The sequence below is a fragment of the Arachis hypogaea genome, chromosome 14 (assembly GCF_003086295.3).
Source record: "Arachis hypogaea cultivar Tifrunner chromosome 14, arahy.Tifrunner.gnm2.J5K5, whole genome shotgun sequence".
NCBI lineage: Eukaryota > Viridiplantae > Streptophyta > Magnoliopsida > Fabales > Fabaceae > Arachis > Arachis hypogaea.
In genome coordinates, this window is record NC_092049.1 from 132,213,384 (window position 1) to 132,236,438 (window position 23,055).

Here is a 23,055-nt window from a genome sequence, read left to right on the forward strand (position 1 = left end):
AACAAAGAATAGACATTACTTCTTGAATCAAAATACAGAGATTAGACACAAAAACTAATTTCGATCGATATAGTAGAGGACGAGATGAAAAAGGTTTTTTATGCTAATATATATACTCAATAGGTCTTTAAAAATTTTTCATCAAACATTTTAGTTTCAAAAAAAATTATTACGTTGAGATTCTTAAATTTTATAAAAACAAGATATATAAATTTTTATCTTAGACGGATTAATTTTATTTGGAGAAATGGATCTCAAAAAATGTGACAAAAAGACCTATATATCTTATTTTTATTCATGGACTTCAACGTAATAATTTTTTTTAGAATGAAAACATTCGAAATAGTAATTCTAGAAGCCTGATGAAGGAAATAAGCTCAAAAATAGAGTTACAAAAGCGCGAAACGTTCACTCGAAGCTACAAACTTAAGGTACAAGATATAGATATAAGATAATAAAACATATGTATATATAAGAATATAATAATCATAAGATACTAGTCTCAACCCGTGGAGTTTAGGCCGACTAGTTATAAAGTGACATACAGAATTTTAAAAGTTAAAACAGCTTATACAATATCTCTCTCAATGTTGACTTCTAAGGCAAATAAAATACAAAAGTGGGAGTATTAAAAAAAAAGTAATCAAAAGACTCCAAAATGGGATAAAAATCCTCCGCTCTGCCACCATCACGTAACTCATCGAGGTGGGTTACGACCTGCATCTGAAAAGCACAACAACATATGGTATGAAAACCGAAGGTTCTCAGTATGGTAACAGTGCTCAATATATAAGATGTAAGGTTCCGGAATGCCGAAGGCAATCCTAGAACTTCACACCAAACATATATCCAAGCTTAGCAAAATAAATAACTTAAACCATAAACAATAGACAAGGTTATCTAAACTTAGGGATTTTCTAACTAATACTAATCACACTGCTGTATCTTACAGCCTTCGCTAACCTACCCTCCACGCAATCCCATCGCCACCGCCTACTTGACATCCTCAGCACCAGATAAACACAAGTATATGCAAACAAGTAATACATAGGTAATATTCATGTATAGCAAGTAGACATATTATACATTTAGGTAAACTACAAGTAATCAAAGCAAACGAGCACATAAGAGATGCAAATGATGAATGCCTGTTCTATTGGCTGTGATATCACATGTCCGTTATAGTGCCAAACCCGCCACAAAATCCGGTCGGCAACTCCCGGATTAATCTCTCTGTTGCGCATACTCAGGAGGAATAATTCCGACGGATGAGTGCCTACCTTCTCCTTTTAGAGGGAAACGTTCCGAGGGAGAGTGCCCTACCACCTTCCTCTGGATGCCACATGATTCCGTGGGTTAGTTCCCTACCACCTTGCAACCAGAGAGAAATGTGAGTGAAAAGTCCTGCTTTAACACTCACATTTGAACGTAGGCGGGAGACTGCCACAACCCCTACGACAGAAAACAATGCATGTCACAATCACTTACTCAATCTCAGAGATCACTGCTCATAGCACAAGTCTGTTTATACTCCTCTCATAAACCATAATCAATATCTCAAGTTCATCATCAAATTCACAACTCCACAATTTCATCATACTAATCGTCTTTACAGTACTCTACCACTTCACTCAACTAATCCACCCTCAGTACTCCAGAATCATACGGCTCCGCCCTCTAAACTTTTTACCTGAAATTATCTAGTTAATTTGCTTATGATATTCTCTATGCTTCAAAGCCTAAAAATAAGTTAAGACACCCTAGATAAACTTTACGAAAACTCACAAGCTTGCGGAAAAGGTAAAACAGTTAAAAATAAGGTTTTCTTAAAAAAAAAAAGGACAGTGTGCATACGCACACAAGGTAAAATTTTCCATTTTGTATCTATGCATGGATGCATGGATACGTGCGAACGCCCTCGACAGAAGGCACTTCCCAGCATGTGCGTATGCATGATGTTTTGCGTACGCACAACTTGCAAATTTCACAGAGTATGAGTGCGCACCAGAGTGTGCGAACGCTCTCAACCGTAGGCATATCCTTGTGTGTGCGTGCGCACCAGAGTGTGTGTACGCACGTTTTCAAAAATTATACAGTGTGTGTGTGCGCACAAGGGTGTGTGTACGCACAAGTGAAAACATGGCTCCTGCTCAGAGCACGCGCACAACAATGTGCGTGCGCACACAAACCAGAATTCATAATTTCTGCAACATTATAGAAATAAGATTTTTGACACCAACTTCCAACGATCATATCTTTTTCTACAAAATTTCGATTTCCACGAAATCTATATCGTTTTAAAACTCTTTGAATCATCTTTAATTTGATATAAAATATAATCAATTTCAAAAACTGTAGTTCAAGATATGATCCGGCAAAGTTGACCTAAAATCAATTTTTACCAAAGACACTAAAAACTCAAATTTACCAAAACTCTCAATTCAAAACCAAACTGCTCACAATCCAAATAACACCAAAACAACACAAAAGTCCATACCATTCATTCCTCAAACTCAACCATCAATAACATCCCAATTACACTATTCCACACTATCAAAATTCTTATTCATAAATATTTAAATTCAACCTAAATCACGTCAAAACTCCTATATTCCATCATTATTCAACTATACAACATCCAACTTTTAATATCCTAACTTATCAACTCCTTCAACACTTATCATTAACAATACTCATAGTCACCATCAATCAAAATCAACACCAATACCCATCAAGTTATCCTCCTAATCGTACTCCCCCACATACAACTCACTCAACCTTCATCATAATTCATAAACCACACATTCCAGAAACTCCATATCATCATTATCATCATCAAACATATAATCACATCCAATAAATCATACAACCACTTCATTCAATCCTATCTTAAAGGTCACTAGCCTAAGTTTACGAAACATTACATATTACATAAAGGAAACTGAAACTATACCTTAGCCGATTTCCACACAACTCAAAACACCAAGTTCAAACTCAAAACTCCAAAACTATCAAACTCACTCCAACAAACACCAAACCTCAATCTAACATCATATAACATACAAAACATCAAACCTAGGATTCAAAAAATAACTAAACATAAGATTTTAGTGAAACCTTAGCTTATCCATCGGTATTAGGGGCAAAATCCAATAATACTCCAATGCTAGATCACCATAAACAACCAAAAACACAAATAAACTAAAAAATCCAAAGCCATTTTTGAGTTTTGGACTAGGACAGAAAACTGGTACTAGAGAGTTTTTTACCAGCAATGCCTAGTTAAAAACAAAGAGCTCGACGAGAGTTTTGTGTGGTAACAAACGACTCGTCAATCGGAGTTTCGGATCAAAAGTTATGGAGTTTTGAAGGAGGAGGTGAATAGTTAAATCCCAATCACCCATTTTCCCTCTTCTCACCGCCCCTTTCTTTTTTGTTTCTGAACAATGAGGCCAAATAGTCTCATAACTCACTTATATATGTTGGGCTTGGACCCAATTTGGGCCTGATTCAACCCTTTAGCGTTTTAGGTCCGTTTGGTCTAACTTTAGGTCCGTTTGGTCTAACTTTAGGCCAAAATCTTTAAGATAAGCGCCCGATTTTACATTCTAAATTATTTTTGTCCTTTAAAAAAATTAAATCAATTTTTAAAATTTTATTTTTCTCAAAACACGGTACCAGACAGACTAGAATCGGTACTGCCGCCTTAAGCACCGGTACACATTTTTACAAAAATCTTTCGCAAAAATTACATTTTCCAACTCAGAAAAATTCATTGAATTCAAATTTCACCTTTTTAGTTTTAAAATATCATTTCTATGTTTTCGAATCTATTCCGAAAAGTTAAAGTTATTATTTTATTAAAGCGATTTTTACGTGAAAACTCCAATTCTTACAAGGACCCTATTTAAGTATATACTCAATAACAAATTTGTTTATTTTTTTGTAATTTCTTAAAAAAAAAAAATATTTATCTTTATTTTCTAAAAAAGATAAGAATATGATCCAAATGCAACTAGCCAAACTATACAGATGGAGCACGTAGGTGGGTAAGATAGAGTTTGGGCCATGTGCTTAAGTCCAAACTACATATATTTTTGTGTTATGGGCCCAAGCTGTGGACTATGTTGGGCTGTCTCCCCTAAATCATTATTACTCAAATTCTGATGTTTTGGATCCAAATTTATTTTTGAAAATCATTATCCCCTTATTTTTGTAGCATCTCTCTTACTGGATCAATTGATAAATGGAGCTCGTACATAAGACGAATTGACTTGTCAAACCAAGAAAAAATAAATAAAAAGGTTGATAAAATATAACAAAATTAATTCTTTTTTAATCAAAGTAATAAAATTTATATATGATAAAAATTATAAATCCAATAATAATTAATTTTTTATTTATCATTTTGTAATTTTTCTTGCTTTAAAACAATATTTTTTAAGAGATTTGGAGTATGAATATTATTGTTTTAATTAATAATGTTTATTATATTATTTTTAAATTATTTATATAAAATATTTTGTTAAATAAATAATAAAATAATAATTTGCTATAATTTTATAGGAGGAAAGTGATAATATTAAATTTGGGAAGACAAAATCACCTTTTTTATTATATATACAAAAAATGTAAATATAACAACAATTATTACCGTGATAAACGATTTATATAATTTCTGATGAACAAAAAAAAAAAATAGTGATAGTAGAATGAAATATTCGTGCATGTGAGCTCAAAATATTATCTGCTTTTATCATTGTTCACATTTGCTTCAATAATATGTTGTTAACTCATGTATCACTATGCCAATGAGTAATAGCTCAAATAACATATTTAATTAAGAGGTTGCGGATTTGAGTCTCCTATCTTTTCAAATTTTTGCCAATGAGTTATAGCTCAAATGGCATAGACTCTCCATACTCAATTAAGAGGTCGCGGGTTAACAATTCAAATGGAATAGTCTCCCCATACTCAATTAAGAGGTTGCGGGTTCGAGTCTCCTATCTTTACTTAAAAAAAAAAAAAAACTCATGTATCACTACTATTATTTTGTATTTTCATATATATAAAGAAGTATGAATATAACAACAATCGTTATCGTCTAAAATAAACTGCCAAAATATCTTCTTCTGATGACTAAAGAAAAAATAGTGATCGTAAAATGAAATATACGTACATATGATCTCAAATATTATCCGCTTTCGTCATCGTTCACACTCGTCTCAACCATAGTTGTAAGAACCGGACCGGTAATCGAACCGGTCAGGTTACTGGTTCACTGGTTTATTGGTTCAACCGATAAACTGCTGGTTGAACCGATAAAACCGGTTTCACATAAAAAAAAATACAAAATACTAAAAATAGTCATAAAATTAATAAATTCAAAATACATATCGTTAGTTCTTCACCAACATTTTAAAAACAAACAAGTTTCAAAGTCTAAATATAACTAATACTAAGATAAACATGAAAGTAGTTAATACTAGTACATTAGTATCTTAATTAAACACAATATGGATAACAATTCATAAACTAAATCCAAGGAGTGATTTCAAAGTCGGCAAGTTGCTCTTCATCTGACAAATGTGGAGCTACATCCTGATTGGTTTCATTTTGATTTGCATTTTCCACAGAATTATTAGCTCCATCTTCATCCCGATCATCTTCTAAATCCAATTGATCTAGCATTATAGATAATGTTTCACAAATCAAGATAAAAAATAATATAAAACATGTTATAAGGCATACAAAAATCATAGTTGATCAAAATTCATAAATAAATAAAAGCATACCTAAATCATCTAAAGGTGATTGAAGAGACATATTTGCAAGATCATTTCGTAAAGCATCAATTTCTTCAGGAGTTAAAAATGGTGGTGAATCTTCCAGTATCAATTCCGAATGATCCTCAAATGCATCAAGACAAATTGGATCATAAACTTGGTTTCTCATTTGGTTCCTATGTTATCAATATATTTCGTTACTCATGTGATGATTAAGATTTTAAAATAATGCTTTCAACTTAAAACAATAAAAAAAGTACCTTTGTTGTAACCTTAAGTTGTAATGAACATAAACAAGATCATTAAGTTTTTGATGCTCTAACCGATTCCTCTTCTTTGAGTGAATGTGTTCAAAAATACTCCAGTTACGCTCACAACCTGAAGAGCTACAAGTCTGGCTTAAAACACGAATAGCCAACTTTTGCAAATTTGGGGCTCCACAACCATAAGATTCCCACCATTGATCTTAACATAAAAAAACAGATAAATAATTTATCACAATCATAATATCACATAATTAATACATCACAATAGTAAAAGACCAAATTTATGAAGAAATTTCACCTGGCATAACAGTGGTTCGTTCACGTATTGCAGAGGGTCTTCCAAAATCTTTCTCAGCATTCTTAAAGATCCTCTTCTCACTTGTCAGCTTAGAATTCAGTACAGGATCATCATAAGCATATTTCTCAATGACATCCAACAAGCCAGAAATCGTTTCTTTGTGCTTTTCAAATTCTCCAGCATTAAATCGAAAAGCTGGATTTAACCAATAACCAGCGGCATGAAGATTTTTCTTAAGTTGTGCATCCCAACGGGTATCCAAAATCTTCAAATAAGGATCAACAACCTTCTTTCTTTTCTGAAACCTCTTCACCATTTCTTCTCTAGCCTTATAAATAGCTTGATAAAGAAAACCCATGGCAGGTCTGTCTTCACTATCCACAATACGTAAAACACGAACAAGTGGCTCAGTAAGCTTAACAATATCAGTGCATTGACTCCAAAATTTAGAATCCAAGACTTGATCCACGAATTTCTTAGCTTTGGCTTCTTTGGGGTAAGCCGAGCTTGTAAATTCTCTAGAAGTCACCATAGCTCTCAAAGGATCCTTTTGAGCTAAAATACTTTGCAAAGCAATGAAATTAGTAGCAAACCGAGTTGGAGCTGGACGAAGTATTTCCCGCCCACCTGTAAACTTTCTCATCAAGAACAGTGGATAGCAATGATTATAGATATACTTAGTGATCAGTGAAGCTTGTGACACAGTTTGACTCACTTCTTGCAACTTCCCAATATCTTGAAACATCAGATTAACACAATGAGCTGCACAAGGGGACCAATATAATTTAGGAAACTCAGCCTCCAACAACCTTCCCGCAGCAACATAGTTTGCAGCATTGTCCGTTACAATATGCACAACATTCTCAGGACCAACAAACAATACAACATCCCTAAACAACTTAAACAAATTTTCAGCAGTTTTTGAGATATTAGAAGCATCAACCGACTTTAGAAAAACAGTTCCTTTAGGACAATAAACTAAAAAATTAATCAAAGTACGCCTACAACGATCAGTCCATCCATCGGCCATAATAGTGCATCCAGTTTGCTTCCAAATCTCACGATAACCATCAATCATTTTCCTCACATCCTCAACTAATTTACTCAACAAATACCCACGGACTCTTGGATAACTTGGCCCTTTATACCCTGCACCCATGCTTGCAATAGCATCAATCATTGGCTGATAGTAAGCTGAATTAACCGCATTAAATGGAACAGAGGCATCCACCATCCATTTCGCAATAGCAATATCACACTTCTCCACAATTTCTTTGCTTTGAAGAACGCTTTTGATAGTTGGTTGAGCTCCGGGTGTTGTTGCCGGTGGAAAATAGGATTGTAAACCTTTGCTTTGTTTTCCTTTTCTAGAGTTAGGTGTTGGAACCCTAGATTTTTGTTGTTGTTGCATCTCATTACGTTCGATCTCGTCAAATTCTCTTTCAACATCATCACAAGCATTATAACTTTCGGCATATTGTTCTTGAGTTTTTCTTTTCTTGCTTCGAAGCTCTTCAATACTTTCATGGAATTGGTGTCTCACTGCAGCTGGCACCTTTCGACAAGACTCAAAATCTCCTCCTTTTCCAGCCAAATGAAGCTTAAACCGATGAATTCCTCCACCCCTAATAAGCTTCTCACAATATATGCATAGCAGAATTGTTTTTCCAGACTCCACAACTTGTTTACAATGACCCCATGCAGGATCGTTTTTTGCTCTATTATTGTTTTTTTGGGTTCCGATTGATGCATCAGCAGTTGATCCTTGTTCTTGCGAAGATGGTGTTTCTGATGGTGTATTCGCAGCAGACATTCTAAAAGAATATGGAGTAGCAAAACCGCAAAATTATAAAACAATAACAATCCTAAATTAGTAAATTCCCTAGTTCCTATTCCCTATTCACCAAGACAGCAACCTTAAATGCTTAAATAGTTAAATTCCCTATTCAGCAAGACAAACATATTCATATTTCATAGATTCAAATCAAGCATATAATTCAACAGTTTCATATTTCCAGTACAAATCAACAAAACAAGTAAACAACAAATTTACAACTTACAAGTCAGCAAGGATATTCAGCTTAACAATTTCAATAAGCATATTCAACAATTTCATATTTCAATCTTTCAACAAGGATATTCAGCTTAACAATTTCAACAAGCATATTCATATTCATAACAGCAAGTCAGCAAGAAGTGTAGAAACAAAGTAAGTTTTTCACAGAACAGAGCGGGTGTAATGCATTTTTCACAGAACAACCATTAAACTTCTAGTGCAGATCAGAGCAGAAGCAGACTGCAGATTACAGAACTGGTCAACTGGAGCTTACCTGTTTCACAGAGTCACAGAGCAGAAGGGCGAGGCAACGGCGAGTTCGACCGGAAAAGCAACGGCGACTGGGCGAGGGCGACGGCGCTGGAACGGCGAGTTCGACTGGGCGAGGGCGACGGCGCTGGAACGGCGAGTTCGACTGGGCGAGGGCGACGGCACTGGAACGGCGAGTTCGACTGGGCGAGGGCGACAGCGATGGAACGGCGACTTCGACTGGGCGGCAACGGCGACTTCGCGGCAACGGCGAGTTCGCGGGTGGCGCCGTCGCGGGTCTGTATCTGTCTGTCCTGTTCCTACTCCCTTGGTTGAGTTGGTTACTTCAGAGTTCAGACCGGCGCTCGGCGGTGAGACGAAGAGGATGACGGCGGCGGCTGGGGGCTGGGGGCTGGGTGAGTGAGGTGAGGGACTGAGGGGGGCTTAGGCGCCGTTAGGGTTGGGGCCTTGGGGGGAAAAGGGGAAAGTGAAAACTGAAAACTGGGGTGGGGGTTTAGGCGCCGTAGGACTTTTCTTTTTTTTTTTTTTTTTTTTTTTTAAAAATAAACCAAAACGACGTCGTTTTGAAAAAAAAAAAAAAAAAAAAACATTTCCGAACCGGTCGGTTAACCAGAAACCGCCGGTTTTCCGGTTTTCATCAAAACCGGCCGGTTCAACCCGGTTCGAAACGGTTCTCTTCCTTATCCGGTTACAGCACTCAACCGGACCGGTTATGGGTCCGGTTCACCGGTTTTCCGGTCGAACCGGCCGGTCCGGTCCGGTTCTTACAACTATGGTCTCAACAATATGTCATTAATTCACACGCCACCACTATTACTTCACTTTTTCGTATATATAATAATATATCAACAAAAAAAAAAAGCGACGATAGGATGAAATATACGTGCATGTAAGCTCAAAATATTATCTACTTTTGTCCTCGTTCACTCGCCTCAACAATATGTTGTTAGTTACTATTTCGTTTTCTTATATATATATAGTAAAATATATTTTTTATCCTTAAAATTTGCTAAAAATTTTAAAAATATTTTTAAATTTTATTTAATTTTAAATTTGTTTCAAAAATTTTTTATTTGCAATAAATATATTTCTGACAATTAAATTTTAAAAAAATTTAGGACTAATCTAATACAGAAAAGCTCTTAACAAATAAACCCCAAAAACATGATGTAAGGTCTACGTTCTTCTTCTTCTTCCTCTTCCTCTTCTTCTTCTTCTTTTTTTTCGTTTCTTACCTTATCTTTCTCCCTCTTCGTCTTCTTACTGCATGTTCTTCTTCTCTTCTTCTTTTCTTTCGTCTTCTTCCTCTTCCTCTTTCTCTTCTTCTTTTTTTTCTTTCATTTCTTGCCTTCTCTTTCTCCTTCTTATTCTTCTTCTTGCTGCACGTTCTTCTTCCTCTTTCTGTTCTTCTTCTTTATTTACGTGCTTTTCTCTTTGTTTTCTTTCTTCGTTATTCTCGATTTCCATTGTTTTTTGACATCAAGCTCTGAAATCGTTTTTGAAAAAGAAGAAACAGCAGAAGATGAGGAGGAGAAAGAGAAAGAGTTCTGAAATATGCATAAGGTGTACTTCAACGAATTTTTGGTGTATTTCTTAAATCCTTTTGGTGTATTTTTGTAATTCTTTGGGTGTATTTCTGTGATCCTTTGGGTGTATTTCTATAATCGTTTGGGTGAATTCCTGTAACCGTTTGGGTGTATTTCTGTAATCCTTTGGGTGTATTTCTGTAATCGTTGGGGTGTATTTCTGTAATAGTTTGGGTGTATTTCTGAAGTTCCATTATCTTCAAATTTGGCAAGAAAATTGTTTTCATGGAGGAAGAAGAAGAAGAGTCGTTCATAATGCATAGTGAGTAGCGCGCTTTGGAAACAGGAAGTTGTTGAATAACATGCGTTTTATTTACTCTTGAATGTGGAAGTGTGTAATGCGTTAATTAAGTGTAATGCGTGTGTTTTACTGGACTTGTAAGACTTGTAAACCAAAAATACTTGTATGTGTAGCAGGACTCAATCTAATAATAACGTATGCTAGATATGTTTGATTTGTTTATGTTAAAAGTTATTTTTGTAACGTTATTCTTAAATTAGCCCTAATGTTTTTAAAAAATTAGCTAATTAGACTAAAATTAAAATAAAAAATATACTTTACCCAATAATATATTTAAAAAAATATAAATATAACAACAATAATTCCCATCTAAAATAAACGGCTCAGATAACTTTTGATGACTAAAAAAATAGTGGCCGTAGGATAAGATACACGTGCATGTGAGCTCAAAATATTATCTGCTTTCGTCATCTCTCGCCTCAACAATATGTTGTTAACTCACGCGCCACCACCACTACTTCGTTTTCTCACACCAACTACAACATTATCACTCATCAAACTTCAACTCCATCATCATCATCATCATCATCATCATTATCATCACCATCACCATCGTAGAACTCTTACTCTCTTCTCACATTCTCTTCGCGCCTCACACTTCTCCATGACCGCACTTATCAACAACAAAAACGCCGCCGCCGGTGATTCATCGACGGAGCACGTCACCGGCGAATGGCAATCGGTGCCGGAGCTCCAGCTTCGCGATCACCGATTCACTGTACCTCTTGACTACTCTCGTGGTACTCATTCTTCTCCTAAGATCACGGTTTTTGCTCGTGAAGTCGTTGCAGGTAACAGTGTTATAGTTATCACAGTAATCAAAAGGAGTGGTTTTTTTCTTCTTTTGGGTTTGATTGAATTCGTGGTTCTTTCACCGTAGTTGGATTATTTAGTGATTGTAGAAAAAAAGAAAAGAATTTCCTCGGTTTTTCAAGGGTTTGAGTTTCTTTGTGTGTTGATTTTGCGGTGGAAAAAAAAATGGGATTTTGGTGGTGAGTTGAGTGATGTGCCACTTTCTGAAATTGGGAAAACCCAGCTGGTGTTTTGAATATTTTGTCAAATGGGATCCGAGTGAAGAATCCAAAGTATTGGATTCTCTGGAAGTATTAATTGACTTTTTTGGTTGTGTTACAACTTTTGAAATGATTATTTTTAACTCTCATCCTTGGAAAGGTGGAGGTGTGGAGTTGGAATCTGGAATCTGGAATCTGGATCATTAAACTTTTAGGTAATTTATTACTTCACGTGAGTTTGTTTGGATAAATAATAAAGGAGCTTTAGCTGGAACTGCTGGTGAAGCATGTTACTTGCATCTGATGAGTGATTATTCTTTGGTTGCTTTGTATGATTCAAAGCTTACAATTTGGTGATGGAAATTACTGTGTTTTGATGGAGGCAGCCTATCTATCTACATTCTAGTATTGACTACCATGACTAGAGTCTCAAGAGCACTACATATGTTGGCAACGGGAGCAACATTAGATTTCTCATACTCAGAAGCACAAGGGCTTCTCAAATATTCTGTTCATCTTGATATCGTTACTTCTTAGTCAACACAATAAGTTTTTTATGGCATCCAGAAAGTTATTTGTGGTAAATTATGGTAAATTATTGTTTTATGGATTAGTGATGGATGAGCGCTTAGGCTTCGTTCTGTTAATCACCTCCTTCATCATCTTGGATTGTTTTATTAAAAGAATGTGTTGTTTCATTTCAGTTGGGAAAGCAGAGCAAATATTGCCATACCTGTTATATTTGCAAGGTGGACCTGGGTTTGAGTGCATGCGGCCAACTGAATCTAGCGGATGGATTCAGAAAGCTTGTGAAGAGTTTCGTGTAATCTTGATGGATCAGGCATGATTTGCTAAACACTTGTATCATTGTCAACGTTTTGTCTTGTGACCACTTTGTGTATGATAAGCTATTCTATTGTTTTTTGTTTATTTTCATTCTGCAGCGAGGAACAGGATTATCAACTCCTCTGTCTGTGTCATCAATGTCGCAATTCAAATCTGCACAAGAATTAGCCGACTTCTTAAAACATTTTAGAGCTGATAATATAGTAAATGATGCAGAGTTCATCCGAGTACGAATTGTTCCAAATGCCGGACCTTGGACAATTTTGGGACAGGTATTCTCAGTAGAGTTTTCTAATAGTATTCATGCAAGCAGCTGATTCTGATGCTGAGCAGTTTGGCTTTACAATCCTTAACATCTTTCCTCTCTTTTTCTCTCCTTGAGTGTCAATCATTTTCTACGGTAGCTGTTCAATGTTGGTTTAAAAATTGTACCTTTGATGCCACAGTAACATTGGATTTCAACTCTTTCTAACTCTTATCCTGTTTTGTTAACTGTGGCAGAGTTATGGTGGTTTTTGCGCAGTCACATATTTGAGTTTTGCACCCCAGGGACTGAAGCAAGCCTTTCTGACAGGAGGAATTCCTCCAATTGGAGATGGATGTACGGCAGATTCGGTGTACAGAGTAGGCTTTGAGCAAGTTGTAAATCAAAATGAGAAGTATTATAAGCGATACCCTCAGGATATTAAAGTAGTTCAAGAACTTGTTAATTATTTAGCAGAAAAAGAAGGAGGAGGGGCAAGCATCTCTCTCGTACACCTTTTCTTATTGTTTTAAAGAAGCATACGAGATAACCTCGCTAAAATCCATTTTTCCTTTTCCCTTTTCATAGGTGGCCCTTCCATCCGGGGGAATCTTAACCCCAAGAGGGTTGCAAATTCTTGGTCTCTCTGGCTTAGGATCTGGAGCCGGTTTTGAGCGCATGCATTATCTGTAATGCTTTAAATGCTGATTTTTATTTTTCCTTTTTATGTTTCCTATCTTGAAATCACATTTGTCCCTCATTCAAGCACCAAAGAAAACTAGTGTCTCATTTTTGTTCTGTACTGAATTTTTTAGGTTTGAGAGAGTGTGGGAGCCTACGTTAGTTCCGGGAGCACCAAAGAGAATAAGTTACTATTTCTTGAGTTCTGTAAGAAATTATTTACTTTTCCTTGATTTTAAATCCTGACCATGAAGTTTAGTTTGAAGATAAACCTCTGATTTATGTTCCATGCAGTTCGAGAAGTCATTAGTCTTTGATACTAATCCACTGTATGCCCTCATGCATGAGTCCATCTATTGTCAGGTAGACTTCCATTTCAGTTTCTTCACTTTCTTGGTTATGTATAGTATATGCTACAACAATCCCTTCAATTTTTTTTCTCTCTTTATCGATAATCTATTGTTTTCCTTTAACTCTTGCCCTCAATTCTATATATCTCTCTAGGGTTCTCCTAGTAGATGGTCTGCTCATAGAATAAGGAATGAAGTTAATGACAAGTTCGATGCAATTAAGGCAGCTAGAGAAGGACTACCTGTACTCTTTACAGGAGAGGTAGGTTTTAAATAATACATGGTTTTCTGAATATTTAATTGTGTTCATTGTTCAGTGTGACATTTCTTTGTGCAGTACTGTGATGTTTTGTTTTGATTTGATTCTTGCGCACATTCTAGCATCTGGAAACTGATACTTTAGCGTGATGCTTCGCCCGCAAAATAAATTAAAAACTCTGCGGCAACATTGAATGCTAAGAGACATGTTTTTGACTTCTAATTCAAATGCTAATAATGCATTTATTTATAATTATGAGGAGCAAGGTGCTAATCATGTTTTCCTTTTGTAGATGATTTTCCCATGGATGTTTGATGAGATTCAAGCCTTGAAACCGTTCAAAGATGTAGCTGATATTTTGGCCGAGAAGAAGGATTGGCCCCCGCTCTACAACGTCCAAGCTTTGAAAGACAACAAGGTAGTTTACTCAGCACCCATTTCATGGAGAAGTTCATATCAAAACAATCTCTTAATCAGTAACAAAGAGGAGCTAGGTTTTTCTAGAGGTCCCTTCTGAATATTGTCACAACTCACAAGTTTGTGTGTTGTTGTCAAATGAAAGGAGTGGTTTATGCGAAGGTAATGGGAGCGTACCCTAATTCAAATAGCCACTAGATCATGCATATAAAAATATAAATGGTCCAGATTACATCGAAAAATTGTGTGACTTTTTGAATTAGCAATGTGGTATTTAATCCAGTCTTGGCTATTTATTTTAGATTAATTGATCATGATTTTCTCTTTTAACCTCAAATTAAGATAATATTATTCTTTGTTCACGAAAAGATAATATTATTCTTATTTGAGTGTCGTCATAGTTGTAAATGCAAATATATATTTGTGGATTTTGGATACAGAGTTGTTGACGTACTTTTTTCAATTTCCCATGATGATATAGCAAAAGCTAATTAAAGAGAACTTCTCTACTTGACAATATTTTCAAAATTACAACCGAAATATTTGGTTCAACCACAACAAATCGTGTTCTAGAAATGTAAAGTTGTACTTATCACGCCATACCATATTCTATGTTGGTTGAAATTGAAAAGTGAATGAGTTGTTGTTTGAAGAGCTCTTCTGTATTGGTTTCAAAATGTTCAGAGGCACTGGTTCATGTCTCTAATATCTTAGTCCTATTTAGAGTCGAATCTACTAGGTGAACGTCGTGAAGTTTTCTGTTTTTAATGTGCTTCATTTAATGCTGGCAGGTACCCGTCGCTGCAGCTGTTTACTACGAAGATATGTATGTGAATTTTAAACTGTCCATTGAAACAGCTTCTCAAATAGCAGGGATCAGGCTCTGGATAACTAATGAGTTCATGCATTCTGGCTTGCGAGACGGAGGGGGAAAAGTTCTTGATCACTTGCTGGGAATGTTGAATGGGAGGAAACCTCTTTTCTGATCACCATTGCAACTCTTCTCTCGCTCCCTTCACCTGTGTTTGGTTTTCCGTTTGCAGTTTCCAAATCATGGTTTGGAGGACGGAAAACCAAACATGCAGTTAGACTTATGGAATCACACCTGATTTTATAACTTTCCAACTTTTTATGATAGACAGTCTTGAAGTCTTTATTGTTACCAAGTCTTTGAACTCTGACTCCATAGAATCTTCATTTATTAAAGTATAATCTTGTAAGATTGTACTTCTTACCAGTTGAAATATATAGTACTTCATGCACTTTTCAGGCTTGGCTTTGGTTGCAAGCTTCTTGCTCTTTCCAATGACAATTATTATGGGAAGGAATTAAAAAAAAAAGGGATTTGTTTATATATATTTATATTTTAAAGAAAGTGAATATTGCTGTTATTGAATTCTTATCTTTTTGTTATTATTACTTTTAACATGGCCTAATTAAATGTTGTAGTAGTATAACTATATAATCAGGTTATGTGTAACTAGGAAACCTGCATCATTAAGACAGTGAAAGTAAATGACAGAAAGCACAAATAAATTATGTATAATCATTCATTTTACTTGATAATATTTGGCAATAAGTTTTGTCAATTCTACACACGCATGCGCACGCACGGTCTCATATATAAAACAAATTTTTTAAAGAAAATTCATGTAGAAGTATCATAGGGAAAAGATAATCATATTTTTAATACATTTATGCATTAATTTCATCATAAAACTTTTGTTGTTTTGAAAAGGGAACATTGTACTTTGTCCATTCCCTTTGTCAAGTACGATGATCAATCTTAACATGTATAATATATAAGATAGTTAAACAGTTCCTTGCTTCTTCCGTCATCTATCTTATACATTTCTTTCCAAATATCAAATTCAGCATAACAGCATAACAAAACAGAAAGTTTGTGTGCTATTATAGTAGCGTAGATATCAACAGTATCAGAAGATGATGATGATGGAGGCATTTGGAAGAGGAATGCACGTGGTTGCTGCTAGCACCATGGTTTTCAGATCAGAGCTACAACCAATGATGACACCAGAACCAGTTGGTTCTTCATCCTTTTCTTCTTCTTCTTCTCGTCAAAGGGACCTTGTTTTCATCGTCAATCCTCGAGGTAATGATTTTCTCTTCTTAGAAAACTCTGAAGAAGAAGAAAAAAAAATCTTGTTGAGTTCCTGCACTTAATGATAGGGTGCTGGAATTAGATTAGAGCTACCCATTATTTGTTTTGAGGTAAAGTTTACATTTTTGGGGAAAAGATTGAAATTTTTATCATATTCTTAGGTTCACAAATCATGCGTTCTTGTGTAATAAATATAGAGCTATATGATTTGATTTGAAAAGTTGAGAAACCTAAATCTTGGGTTTTAGGTTGTAATGGGAAGACTGGTAGACAATGGAGGAAGATACTGCCATATCTACAGTCTCGCCTCGGTAAAGAATGCAATGTGAGTTAGTCATTGTAAGATGAGTTTTTTTAAAGATCAAATCTGCAAATTCAGTTGCTTTTTGTTAATTTGTAAATCCATGATAAGTTGTTTCTATTTTTCAATATTTTTATATGCTGTGTTGATTCTGTAAGGTTAAATTACTCTGTTAGTCCCTATGGTTTCACTAAATTTGTAATTAAGTTCTTGTAGTTTAAAAGCAATTGGGTCCTTTCACTATTTTGAATTTTGTAATTAGGTTTTTTTGCACAAAAAACATTAGCGCTAACAGAATATTCCTCCCAAAATTAAAAATACCTACAGTTAAAAGGCTAAATTCCTAAACCTGAACATCTTATTTTTTCAGAATATTCTATTAACTATAAACGTTTTTGGCTTAGAAAGAACCTAATTACAAAATTCAAAACAGTGTAAGAACCCAATTGAAAGCTTTTAAACAATAGGAACTTAATTACAAATTTGGTGAAATTATAGGGACTAATAGATAAATTTAACCATTCTATAAATGAATAGATATTGGAGTCCATAACTTCAGGTCCTTGTCATGCTATTGACATAACAAGAGAGGTTAGCTCAAAGAACTTCAAATCGCACGATTGGTATTTACTACTCCCCCTGTTTCAAAATAAGCTTGGCGAAGTTTATTTCGAAATGGAGGTAGTAGTAACTCTATTGCTTCCAATGATTCTGAGTTGTTATATGCAACCATGCTATGCAGGCCATAAGAGAAGGTGCTGATGCTGTTGTTGCCGTTGGTGGTGATGGAACTCTTCATGAGGTGCAAATAGCTTTAATTTTTTTTTTAGAATTCCACCTTATTTAACATTATTAGTTGTTAGTTGATATTAATTGTTGAAGAATTTCAACATTATAACTTAATTGCTCTCCTGATCCAGCTCAGTTTATTACTAGCAGGTTGTCAATGGATTTTTTTGGGCTGGAAAACCTGTTACTAGTCAAATGAAAGACTCAACACATTCAACTGCTCTTGGTGTGAGTCATATAATTGGAATTAGAATGCAATATTATTAGTTTCTACTCAATTCAAGTTTATCTAAATACCTCTAGCAAAAAGTCCTGAATTGAATCCTCAGTATGTTTGGGCTTTATGCAGCTTATACCCTTGGGAACTGGTTCTGACTTTGCAAGAACACTTCATTGGTTAGTTTCTGTTTGTGTGTTCATTCTTCTTGCGCTTCTTATTTATATGCAGTGAATGGAAACATCTGTTGGATCTTTTCCAGGAAAGATGATCCTCGAGAGGCCATTGAACGTGTTGCTAGAGGTTTCTTCTTGTTCTTGTTCTTCGTTTTTGCAATTGCAATATTGTTTGCTGTGTTACTTATTAATGTAGGCATTCTTACAGGGTTAAGATCAAGGGTAGACATTGGTGTAATCAGTGGAGAAAGTTGCGAAAACCATTACTTCATAAATGTTGCTGACATCCATTTGTAAGGCAAACTTAGAAATTTTTTATTAGTGTAATTCATAGACCGTATCCAATTGCATATCGCGAAATTTTGCAGGAGTGCAAAGGCTGGTTTTTATGCTTCTAGATACAAGAGCTTTGGTAAACTGTGCTATGTACTTGGTGCATTGCATGCTTTCATGGGGCATCAAAACCAGGATTTGAGAATCAAGGTCAGTGTTAGTTAGTTCCTTTTTTTTCTTTTTTTTCCTGTAAAGCTTCACATCTCCAAATTTTTCTAGTTCCTGCATATTTTTCATATAAGGTCATATAATACTTAAAGAAATGCAGTTCAATGAAGGTGAGTGGGAAACATGGCCTCAACTAACAACCGTTTGCGTTGGAAATGCAAAGTATTTTGGTGGTGGCATGAAGATTACACCAAATGCTACTCCTTACAGTGGAAATTTAGAGGTGAAATATGTTTCTGTAAAATCTCTTGGATGAATATTATCATATATTTTGAATAAAGTAAAAGTTGTGTTATATTCTTCAGGTTGTGATTGTTCAAAACTTTAAGTGGCATGATTTCATACTGAAATTACAAAAGCTGTATAATGGAACACATCTCTCACTTGAAAATATATCAGCAAGAAGGTATGATCTTGGCTCGAAACACTATTGTTAAGCTTTAATTCGAAAATGTGACTCTGCATTTGTCTTCTAATCCATGTAGCTGAGCTACCTAGCAGAACAAGACTTAGTTCATGCTGTTAATTAGGCTTGCTTAGGTTTTTGTTGGTGCTAATTCAGATTGTTCTTTGTATCATAGCGCACTTTCAATCGAGTTGGAGGACATCTCAGGCAACGGCGGCATTCATATTCAATCGGACGGGGAACATTTGGGGTTCCTTCCGAAAAAGATTAGTGTTCTGCCTGGTGCTATTGAGATGATATGCTGATTCATCTGGAGAATAACTGTGTCAATGAAATAGTGAAGATGATGATTCTATTTGCCAGATGAATGTGTCTTCAGATTCTGATTCTGAATTGTTACTTAGATCAAGAAATGAGTAATTTACTTAACATCGCTGCTATAACCTATAACATGCAATTCCTGCACCTAAATTCTACAATGTTTATGAAATTATAACACTGAACCTGTGATTGTTACTTTAGGACTCTTCTGTTACTTTCGGCATAGTAACAGATAATTGTGTTCCAACATATGAAAAGTGTTCCCTACCGCATGAAACCATACCCATGTAGAGAGAGAATGCTAAGGAGTTTGACTCTGTAACTGACTTCTTAATTAGATATTGATAATTGAAGGAATTAGCATCTATATATCATAATTGCAATTCATAAGCTCTAGTGCTTAATTATACCAGATAATGTTAAGACACCAATATATATATACTAGTTAGTGTTAATCTCCATATTTATCAAAATTCTCACTTCGCTTGATCCACTTCTAGGTTTGAGAAGAATGTATTAAAAGACCGAAATTATTTGAGGATATGAACATAATAATAACTCTATAAATGCTATTCTATTAATGTCAATGCCACACATCACTAACAGGTAGAGGTGGCAATGGTTAGAACTTAGAAGTCCCGCCTTACAATAAATTCATTCCGCTTTTATCCGCGAGTAGTAAAAAATTGAATCCTAATTCGATCCCGTGAGTATTCATCTTATTTCTATCCGTCCCTATAATTATTAAAATTCAACAAATAAAATTAAATTTTAAAATTTATATAACTATTATCATATACATAATATCAATTAAAGTAAAAACTTAAAAAATGATACAATATTATTAATTTTTTACTAATTATTTACATATATATATATATATGCAGATTCGAGTTGTGGATTCGGGTAGTGTTGTCATTCCTACTAACAGGTGCATTGATTATTAAATTTATTATTAAAACCATTTAAATTAATTAATTTAGTACATAGAATGACAATGCATATAGCAATAGTCATATAGGATCTTACAGATGAGGCTAACACATTTTTTATGAGTTCAAAAGAAAATTTTGATTTTTTTTTATAACTCAGGAAAGCAAATTGCCAAGGGTTTAAGAACTCAACTTTTTCTTATTTAATTCTCTGTATTTACTTGGTGGTTGTGAAGCTTAGAGTGTAATTTCCCCTATTTCATGTTATATATAGTCAGTGTTTGGATATCTATCCTTTAGTCTTCAGTGAAGTTCAACAACTAGTCTTGTTTTGGGGTCTAAATAGCCACTTTTTCCCCACCTCTTTTCTTGCTAGCTTTCTCTTGTCACAACCAATCAAATTTGTTTTCAATCCACAAATCTATTGTTTGGATTCCTTACTTCTTTAGTTCTGTTTTGTAAGTTTTTATGATACACGAATATTGACATGGACATAGGATATGATTTGACACGAGATATGCGGACACACAAATTTTAAATTTTTAAAATACGGGAACACGATATATATATATATATATATATATATATATATATATATATTTTAAACAAATTGTAATGATATTTTGATATTTTATTGATATTAAAATATAAATTAATTTTTAATTATTTTAATGTCTTTATTAATTATATAAAATATTTAAAATATTTTTTATTTTAATAATTAATAATATATTATTTATAAACTCATTTCAAGAGTATATGTTAAGAATAAGACAGAAAATATTAACATATAATGGTATTTAGGTGTATCCAAACGTATTTGGTAAAGAATTTTTTTTATTTTTTATATATTAAGACACGATTTGATAGAAAAGACATGCGTATCAAATGAGTGTCGATGAGTGTCGTATCCAAAATGTGTCCACGGGCACGACAACTTAGATAGTGTTTGGCTGGTGTCTATGTCTCAATGAGACATGGACACGGTGACACATGTTTGCTGTTTGCTTTGATGAGACACACATTTTGAAAGGACATAGGAGAGGACACAGATGGACACAGAGACACTAAATTTGTGTACCTCTAATTTGGTGATACACTGAGACACAACTTATAAGACACTAAATTTTTACTCTTTTACCCTTATTCAATTTTTAAAATTTCAAAATTTGTCCTCTTATCTCTTCAAATCTTTTTTAAATGAAGAATAATTTAGTTTTTTTTAAATATTTATGTTTTTTTCATTATTTTTGCCAAACACAATACATATACACAAATATTTTATGTCTATATCTTTAATGACAATGTCTTTCTTTATATTTATGTCTTATCCTATACATCAACCAAATTAAATGGAGCCTTAGTGAAGTATCCGTACTTCTTCGTAGTTAACATTTATCTATCACATTCTGCTAATTAATTATCCATAACATGTTAAGAGCATATATAGGGTATCCAAATCAGCGGTTTAATGTAAGCCATATGTTAAGAAAATGCCTTTATCTGAAACAAATAAATATTAAAAGAAAAAAACACAAGGTTTCTTTTGAGGCCTTAAGAATTTTAGGTGTTTAACTATCCACACTTTCTGTTTCTACAAGCTATCCCTTTTGTTATTTCTGCAAGTTTTCTCAAAATCTGGTTTCTCTTGTGTTTATCTTCATTTTCAATAATAATAATAATAATAATAATAATAATAATAATAATAATAATAATAAATAACTAAAAAAAAGGATCATTTTTATTACATTATGCAACATGCATGATACACAATATATGTCAATGTTTAATTTGCAAAAAGAATACATTAACTTAATTATCTTGACTTGATAGAGTATATATTTTGTAAACATAGATAGCGGCTTTCCTCTATCTATCAATATAAATTTAACAAGGAAAAAGTTTGGTAACCAAAATTTTTCAGCTATAATCAGCTAAAATTTTCCATATTTTACTTCATTTATATCATTTAATAACAGTTTTATTTTTTACTTCACTCTCTTATCATTCTACTTATCACCGTTCATTCTACTTATCACTGTTCTTATTAAATCTGCTAATTAATGATATTAATTAGAAAATCATATCCCTTTTTATTAGGCACTATTGTAATCAATACTTAATATTCTTTTTTAAAATTTGATTTTTATATATAAAAATACAATAAAAATTAATAATAATTATATTTAAGAACGGTAATTATAATATCAATTACATTAAATAATTGCAATTGATTCTTTGTCCGTTATAGTATTTATCATCAATTATTTAAACTATATTTTATTATGTAGTTCAAATTCTTTTACATATATACTAATAAATCATGATTCAAAATGTTTTAATATTTTATTTTCGAAGACATTATACATTTAAATCAACGTATAATTTTTTAAATCACCGTCTTTGATAATTTAAAAATTTATTTCATGTTTTTCAAAGCGAAAATGATTTATTTTAATTCACATATATTTCTAAATTTTACTATAATTAAATTTGAAAAAAAATGTCAAATACCTAAATCAATTTATTCAATTGACAAATTTATTCATAACATCCACAAGTTCATACGCATAACATCCATAATTAAGTAAGATACACATAACATCCAAAATTTTATATTAATAACATCCATAATTTCATACTCATAACATTCATAATTTCATACATATAATATTTATAATTAACAAATTTTTACAATTAATATTACCAAATTTTAATATTTTTATTTACTATTCATATGTATACTTATTTATTGATTTTAATACGACGAGTTAATAATTATTTTTTAAATTTTATTTTTTAATTTTAATTTTTTTATTTTATAATAGTCTATATGTAAAATATGAGTTGTATACCAGAAGTTGTTAAATTCTCTAATTTAACATCCATATTTTTATACCTATAATATTTATAATTT

The 23,055-nt window shown here is 33.5% G+C and overlaps 3 protein-coding genes across 6 annotated transcripts; 2 read left to right on the top strand and 1 right to left on the bottom strand.

Moving 5' to 3' along the window:
* Positions 1-5,535: 5,535 nt before the first annotated feature.
* On the bottom strand, positions 5,536-8,163 carry LOC112743229 (uncharacterized). Its single transcript, XM_025792446.1, has 4 exons — positions 6,351-8,163; positions 6,047-6,251; positions 5,796-5,962; positions 5,536-5,684 (listed from the first exon to the last, which is right to left on the bottom strand). Exons 1-4 carry the CDS (start codon positions 8,161-8,163, stop codon positions 5,536-5,538), a joined length of 2,334 nt encoding a protein of 777 aa, XP_025648231.1.
* Positions 8,164-10,968: 2,805 nt separating this feature from the next.
* On the top strand, positions 10,969-15,769 carry LOC112744205 (uncharacterized). Of its 4 annotated transcripts, none has more exons than XM_025793754.3 (12): positions 10,985-11,354; positions 11,737-11,791; positions 11,963-12,166; positions 12,281-12,417; positions 12,521-12,694; positions 12,924-13,160; positions 13,255-13,355; positions 13,482-13,554; positions 13,642-13,710; positions 13,852-13,959; positions 14,249-14,374; positions 15,165-15,769. In XM_025793754.3, exons 3-12 carry the CDS (start codon positions 12,133-12,135, stop codon positions 15,357-15,359), a joined length of 1,254 nt encoding a protein of 417 aa, XP_025649539.1. In that variant the 5' UTR covers positions 10,985-11,354; positions 11,737-11,791; positions 11,963-12,132; the 3' UTR covers positions 15,360-15,769. The 4 variants fall into 4 exon arrangements, with proteins under 4 accessions (XP_025649536.1, XP_025649537.1, XP_025649539.1 ...); XM_025793753.3 differs by having other exon boundaries at positions 10,993-11,354; positions 11,919-12,166; XM_025793751.3 differs by lacking the exons at positions 11,737-11,791; positions 11,963-12,166 and having other exon boundaries at positions 10,969-11,354.
* A 402-nt stretch (positions 15,770-16,171) lies between these two features.
* LOC112744206 (sphingoid long-chain bases kinase 2, mitochondrial) lies at positions 16,172-19,577 on the top strand. Its single transcript, XM_025793755.3, has 12 exons — positions 16,172-16,486; positions 16,744-16,820; positions 17,334-17,387; positions 17,539-17,598; positions 17,736-17,813; positions 17,935-17,981; positions 18,065-18,105; positions 18,187-18,271; positions 18,347-18,461; positions 18,580-18,702; positions 18,785-18,885; positions 19,061-19,577. Exons 1-12 carry the CDS (start codon positions 16,318-16,320, stop codon positions 19,188-19,190), a joined length of 1,080 nt encoding a protein of 359 aa, XP_025649540.1. The 5' UTR covers positions 16,172-16,317; the 3' UTR covers positions 19,191-19,577.
* The last annotated feature ends 3,478 nt before the right edge of the window (positions 19,578-23,055 follow it).

What these genes read in the sequence shown, in the direction of transcription:
- LOC112743229 (XM_025792446.1), bottom strand. Translation starts at nt 8,163, where the DNA reads ATGTCTGCTGCGAATACACCATCAGAAACACCATCTTCGCAAGAACAA. An exon ending in ACGAACCACTGTTATGCCAG is followed by an intron (nt 6,252 to 6,350) that starts GTGAAATTTCTT and finishes TTTTATGTTAAG; the next exon opens with ATCAATGGTGGGAATCTTAT. An exon ending in ATCACCTTTAGATGATTTAG is followed by an intron (nt 5,685 to 5,795) that starts GTATGCTTTTAT and finishes CTATAATGCTAG; the next exon opens with ATCAATTGGATTTAGAAGAT.
- LOC112744205 (XM_025793751.3), top strand. Translation starts at nt 10,991, where the DNA reads ATGTTGTTAACTCACGCGCCACCACCACTACTTCGTTTTCTCACACCA. An exon ending in GTTACTATTTCTTGAGTTCT is followed by an intron (nt 13,555 to 13,641) that starts GTAAGAAATTAT and finishes TGTTCCATGCAG; the next exon opens with TTCGAGAAGTCATTAGTCTT. An exon ending in ATGAGTCCATCTATTGTCAG is followed by an intron (nt 13,711 to 13,851) that starts GTAGACTTCCAT and finishes ATATCTCTCTAG; the next exon opens with GGTTCTCCTAGTAGATGGTC.
- LOC112744206 (XM_025793755.3), top strand. Translation starts at nt 16,318, where the DNA reads ATGATGATGATGGAGGCATTTGGAAGAGGAATGCACGTGGTTGCTGCT. An exon ending in CACATTCAACTGCTCTTGGT is followed by an intron (nt 17,814 to 17,934) that starts GTGAGTCATATA and finishes GGCTTTATGCAG; the next exon opens with CTTATACCCTTGGGAACTGG. An exon ending in CATTGAACGTGTTGCTAGAG is followed by an intron (nt 18,106 to 18,186) that starts GTTTCTTCTTGT and finishes GCATTCTTACAG; the next exon opens with GGTTAAGATCAAGGGTAGAC.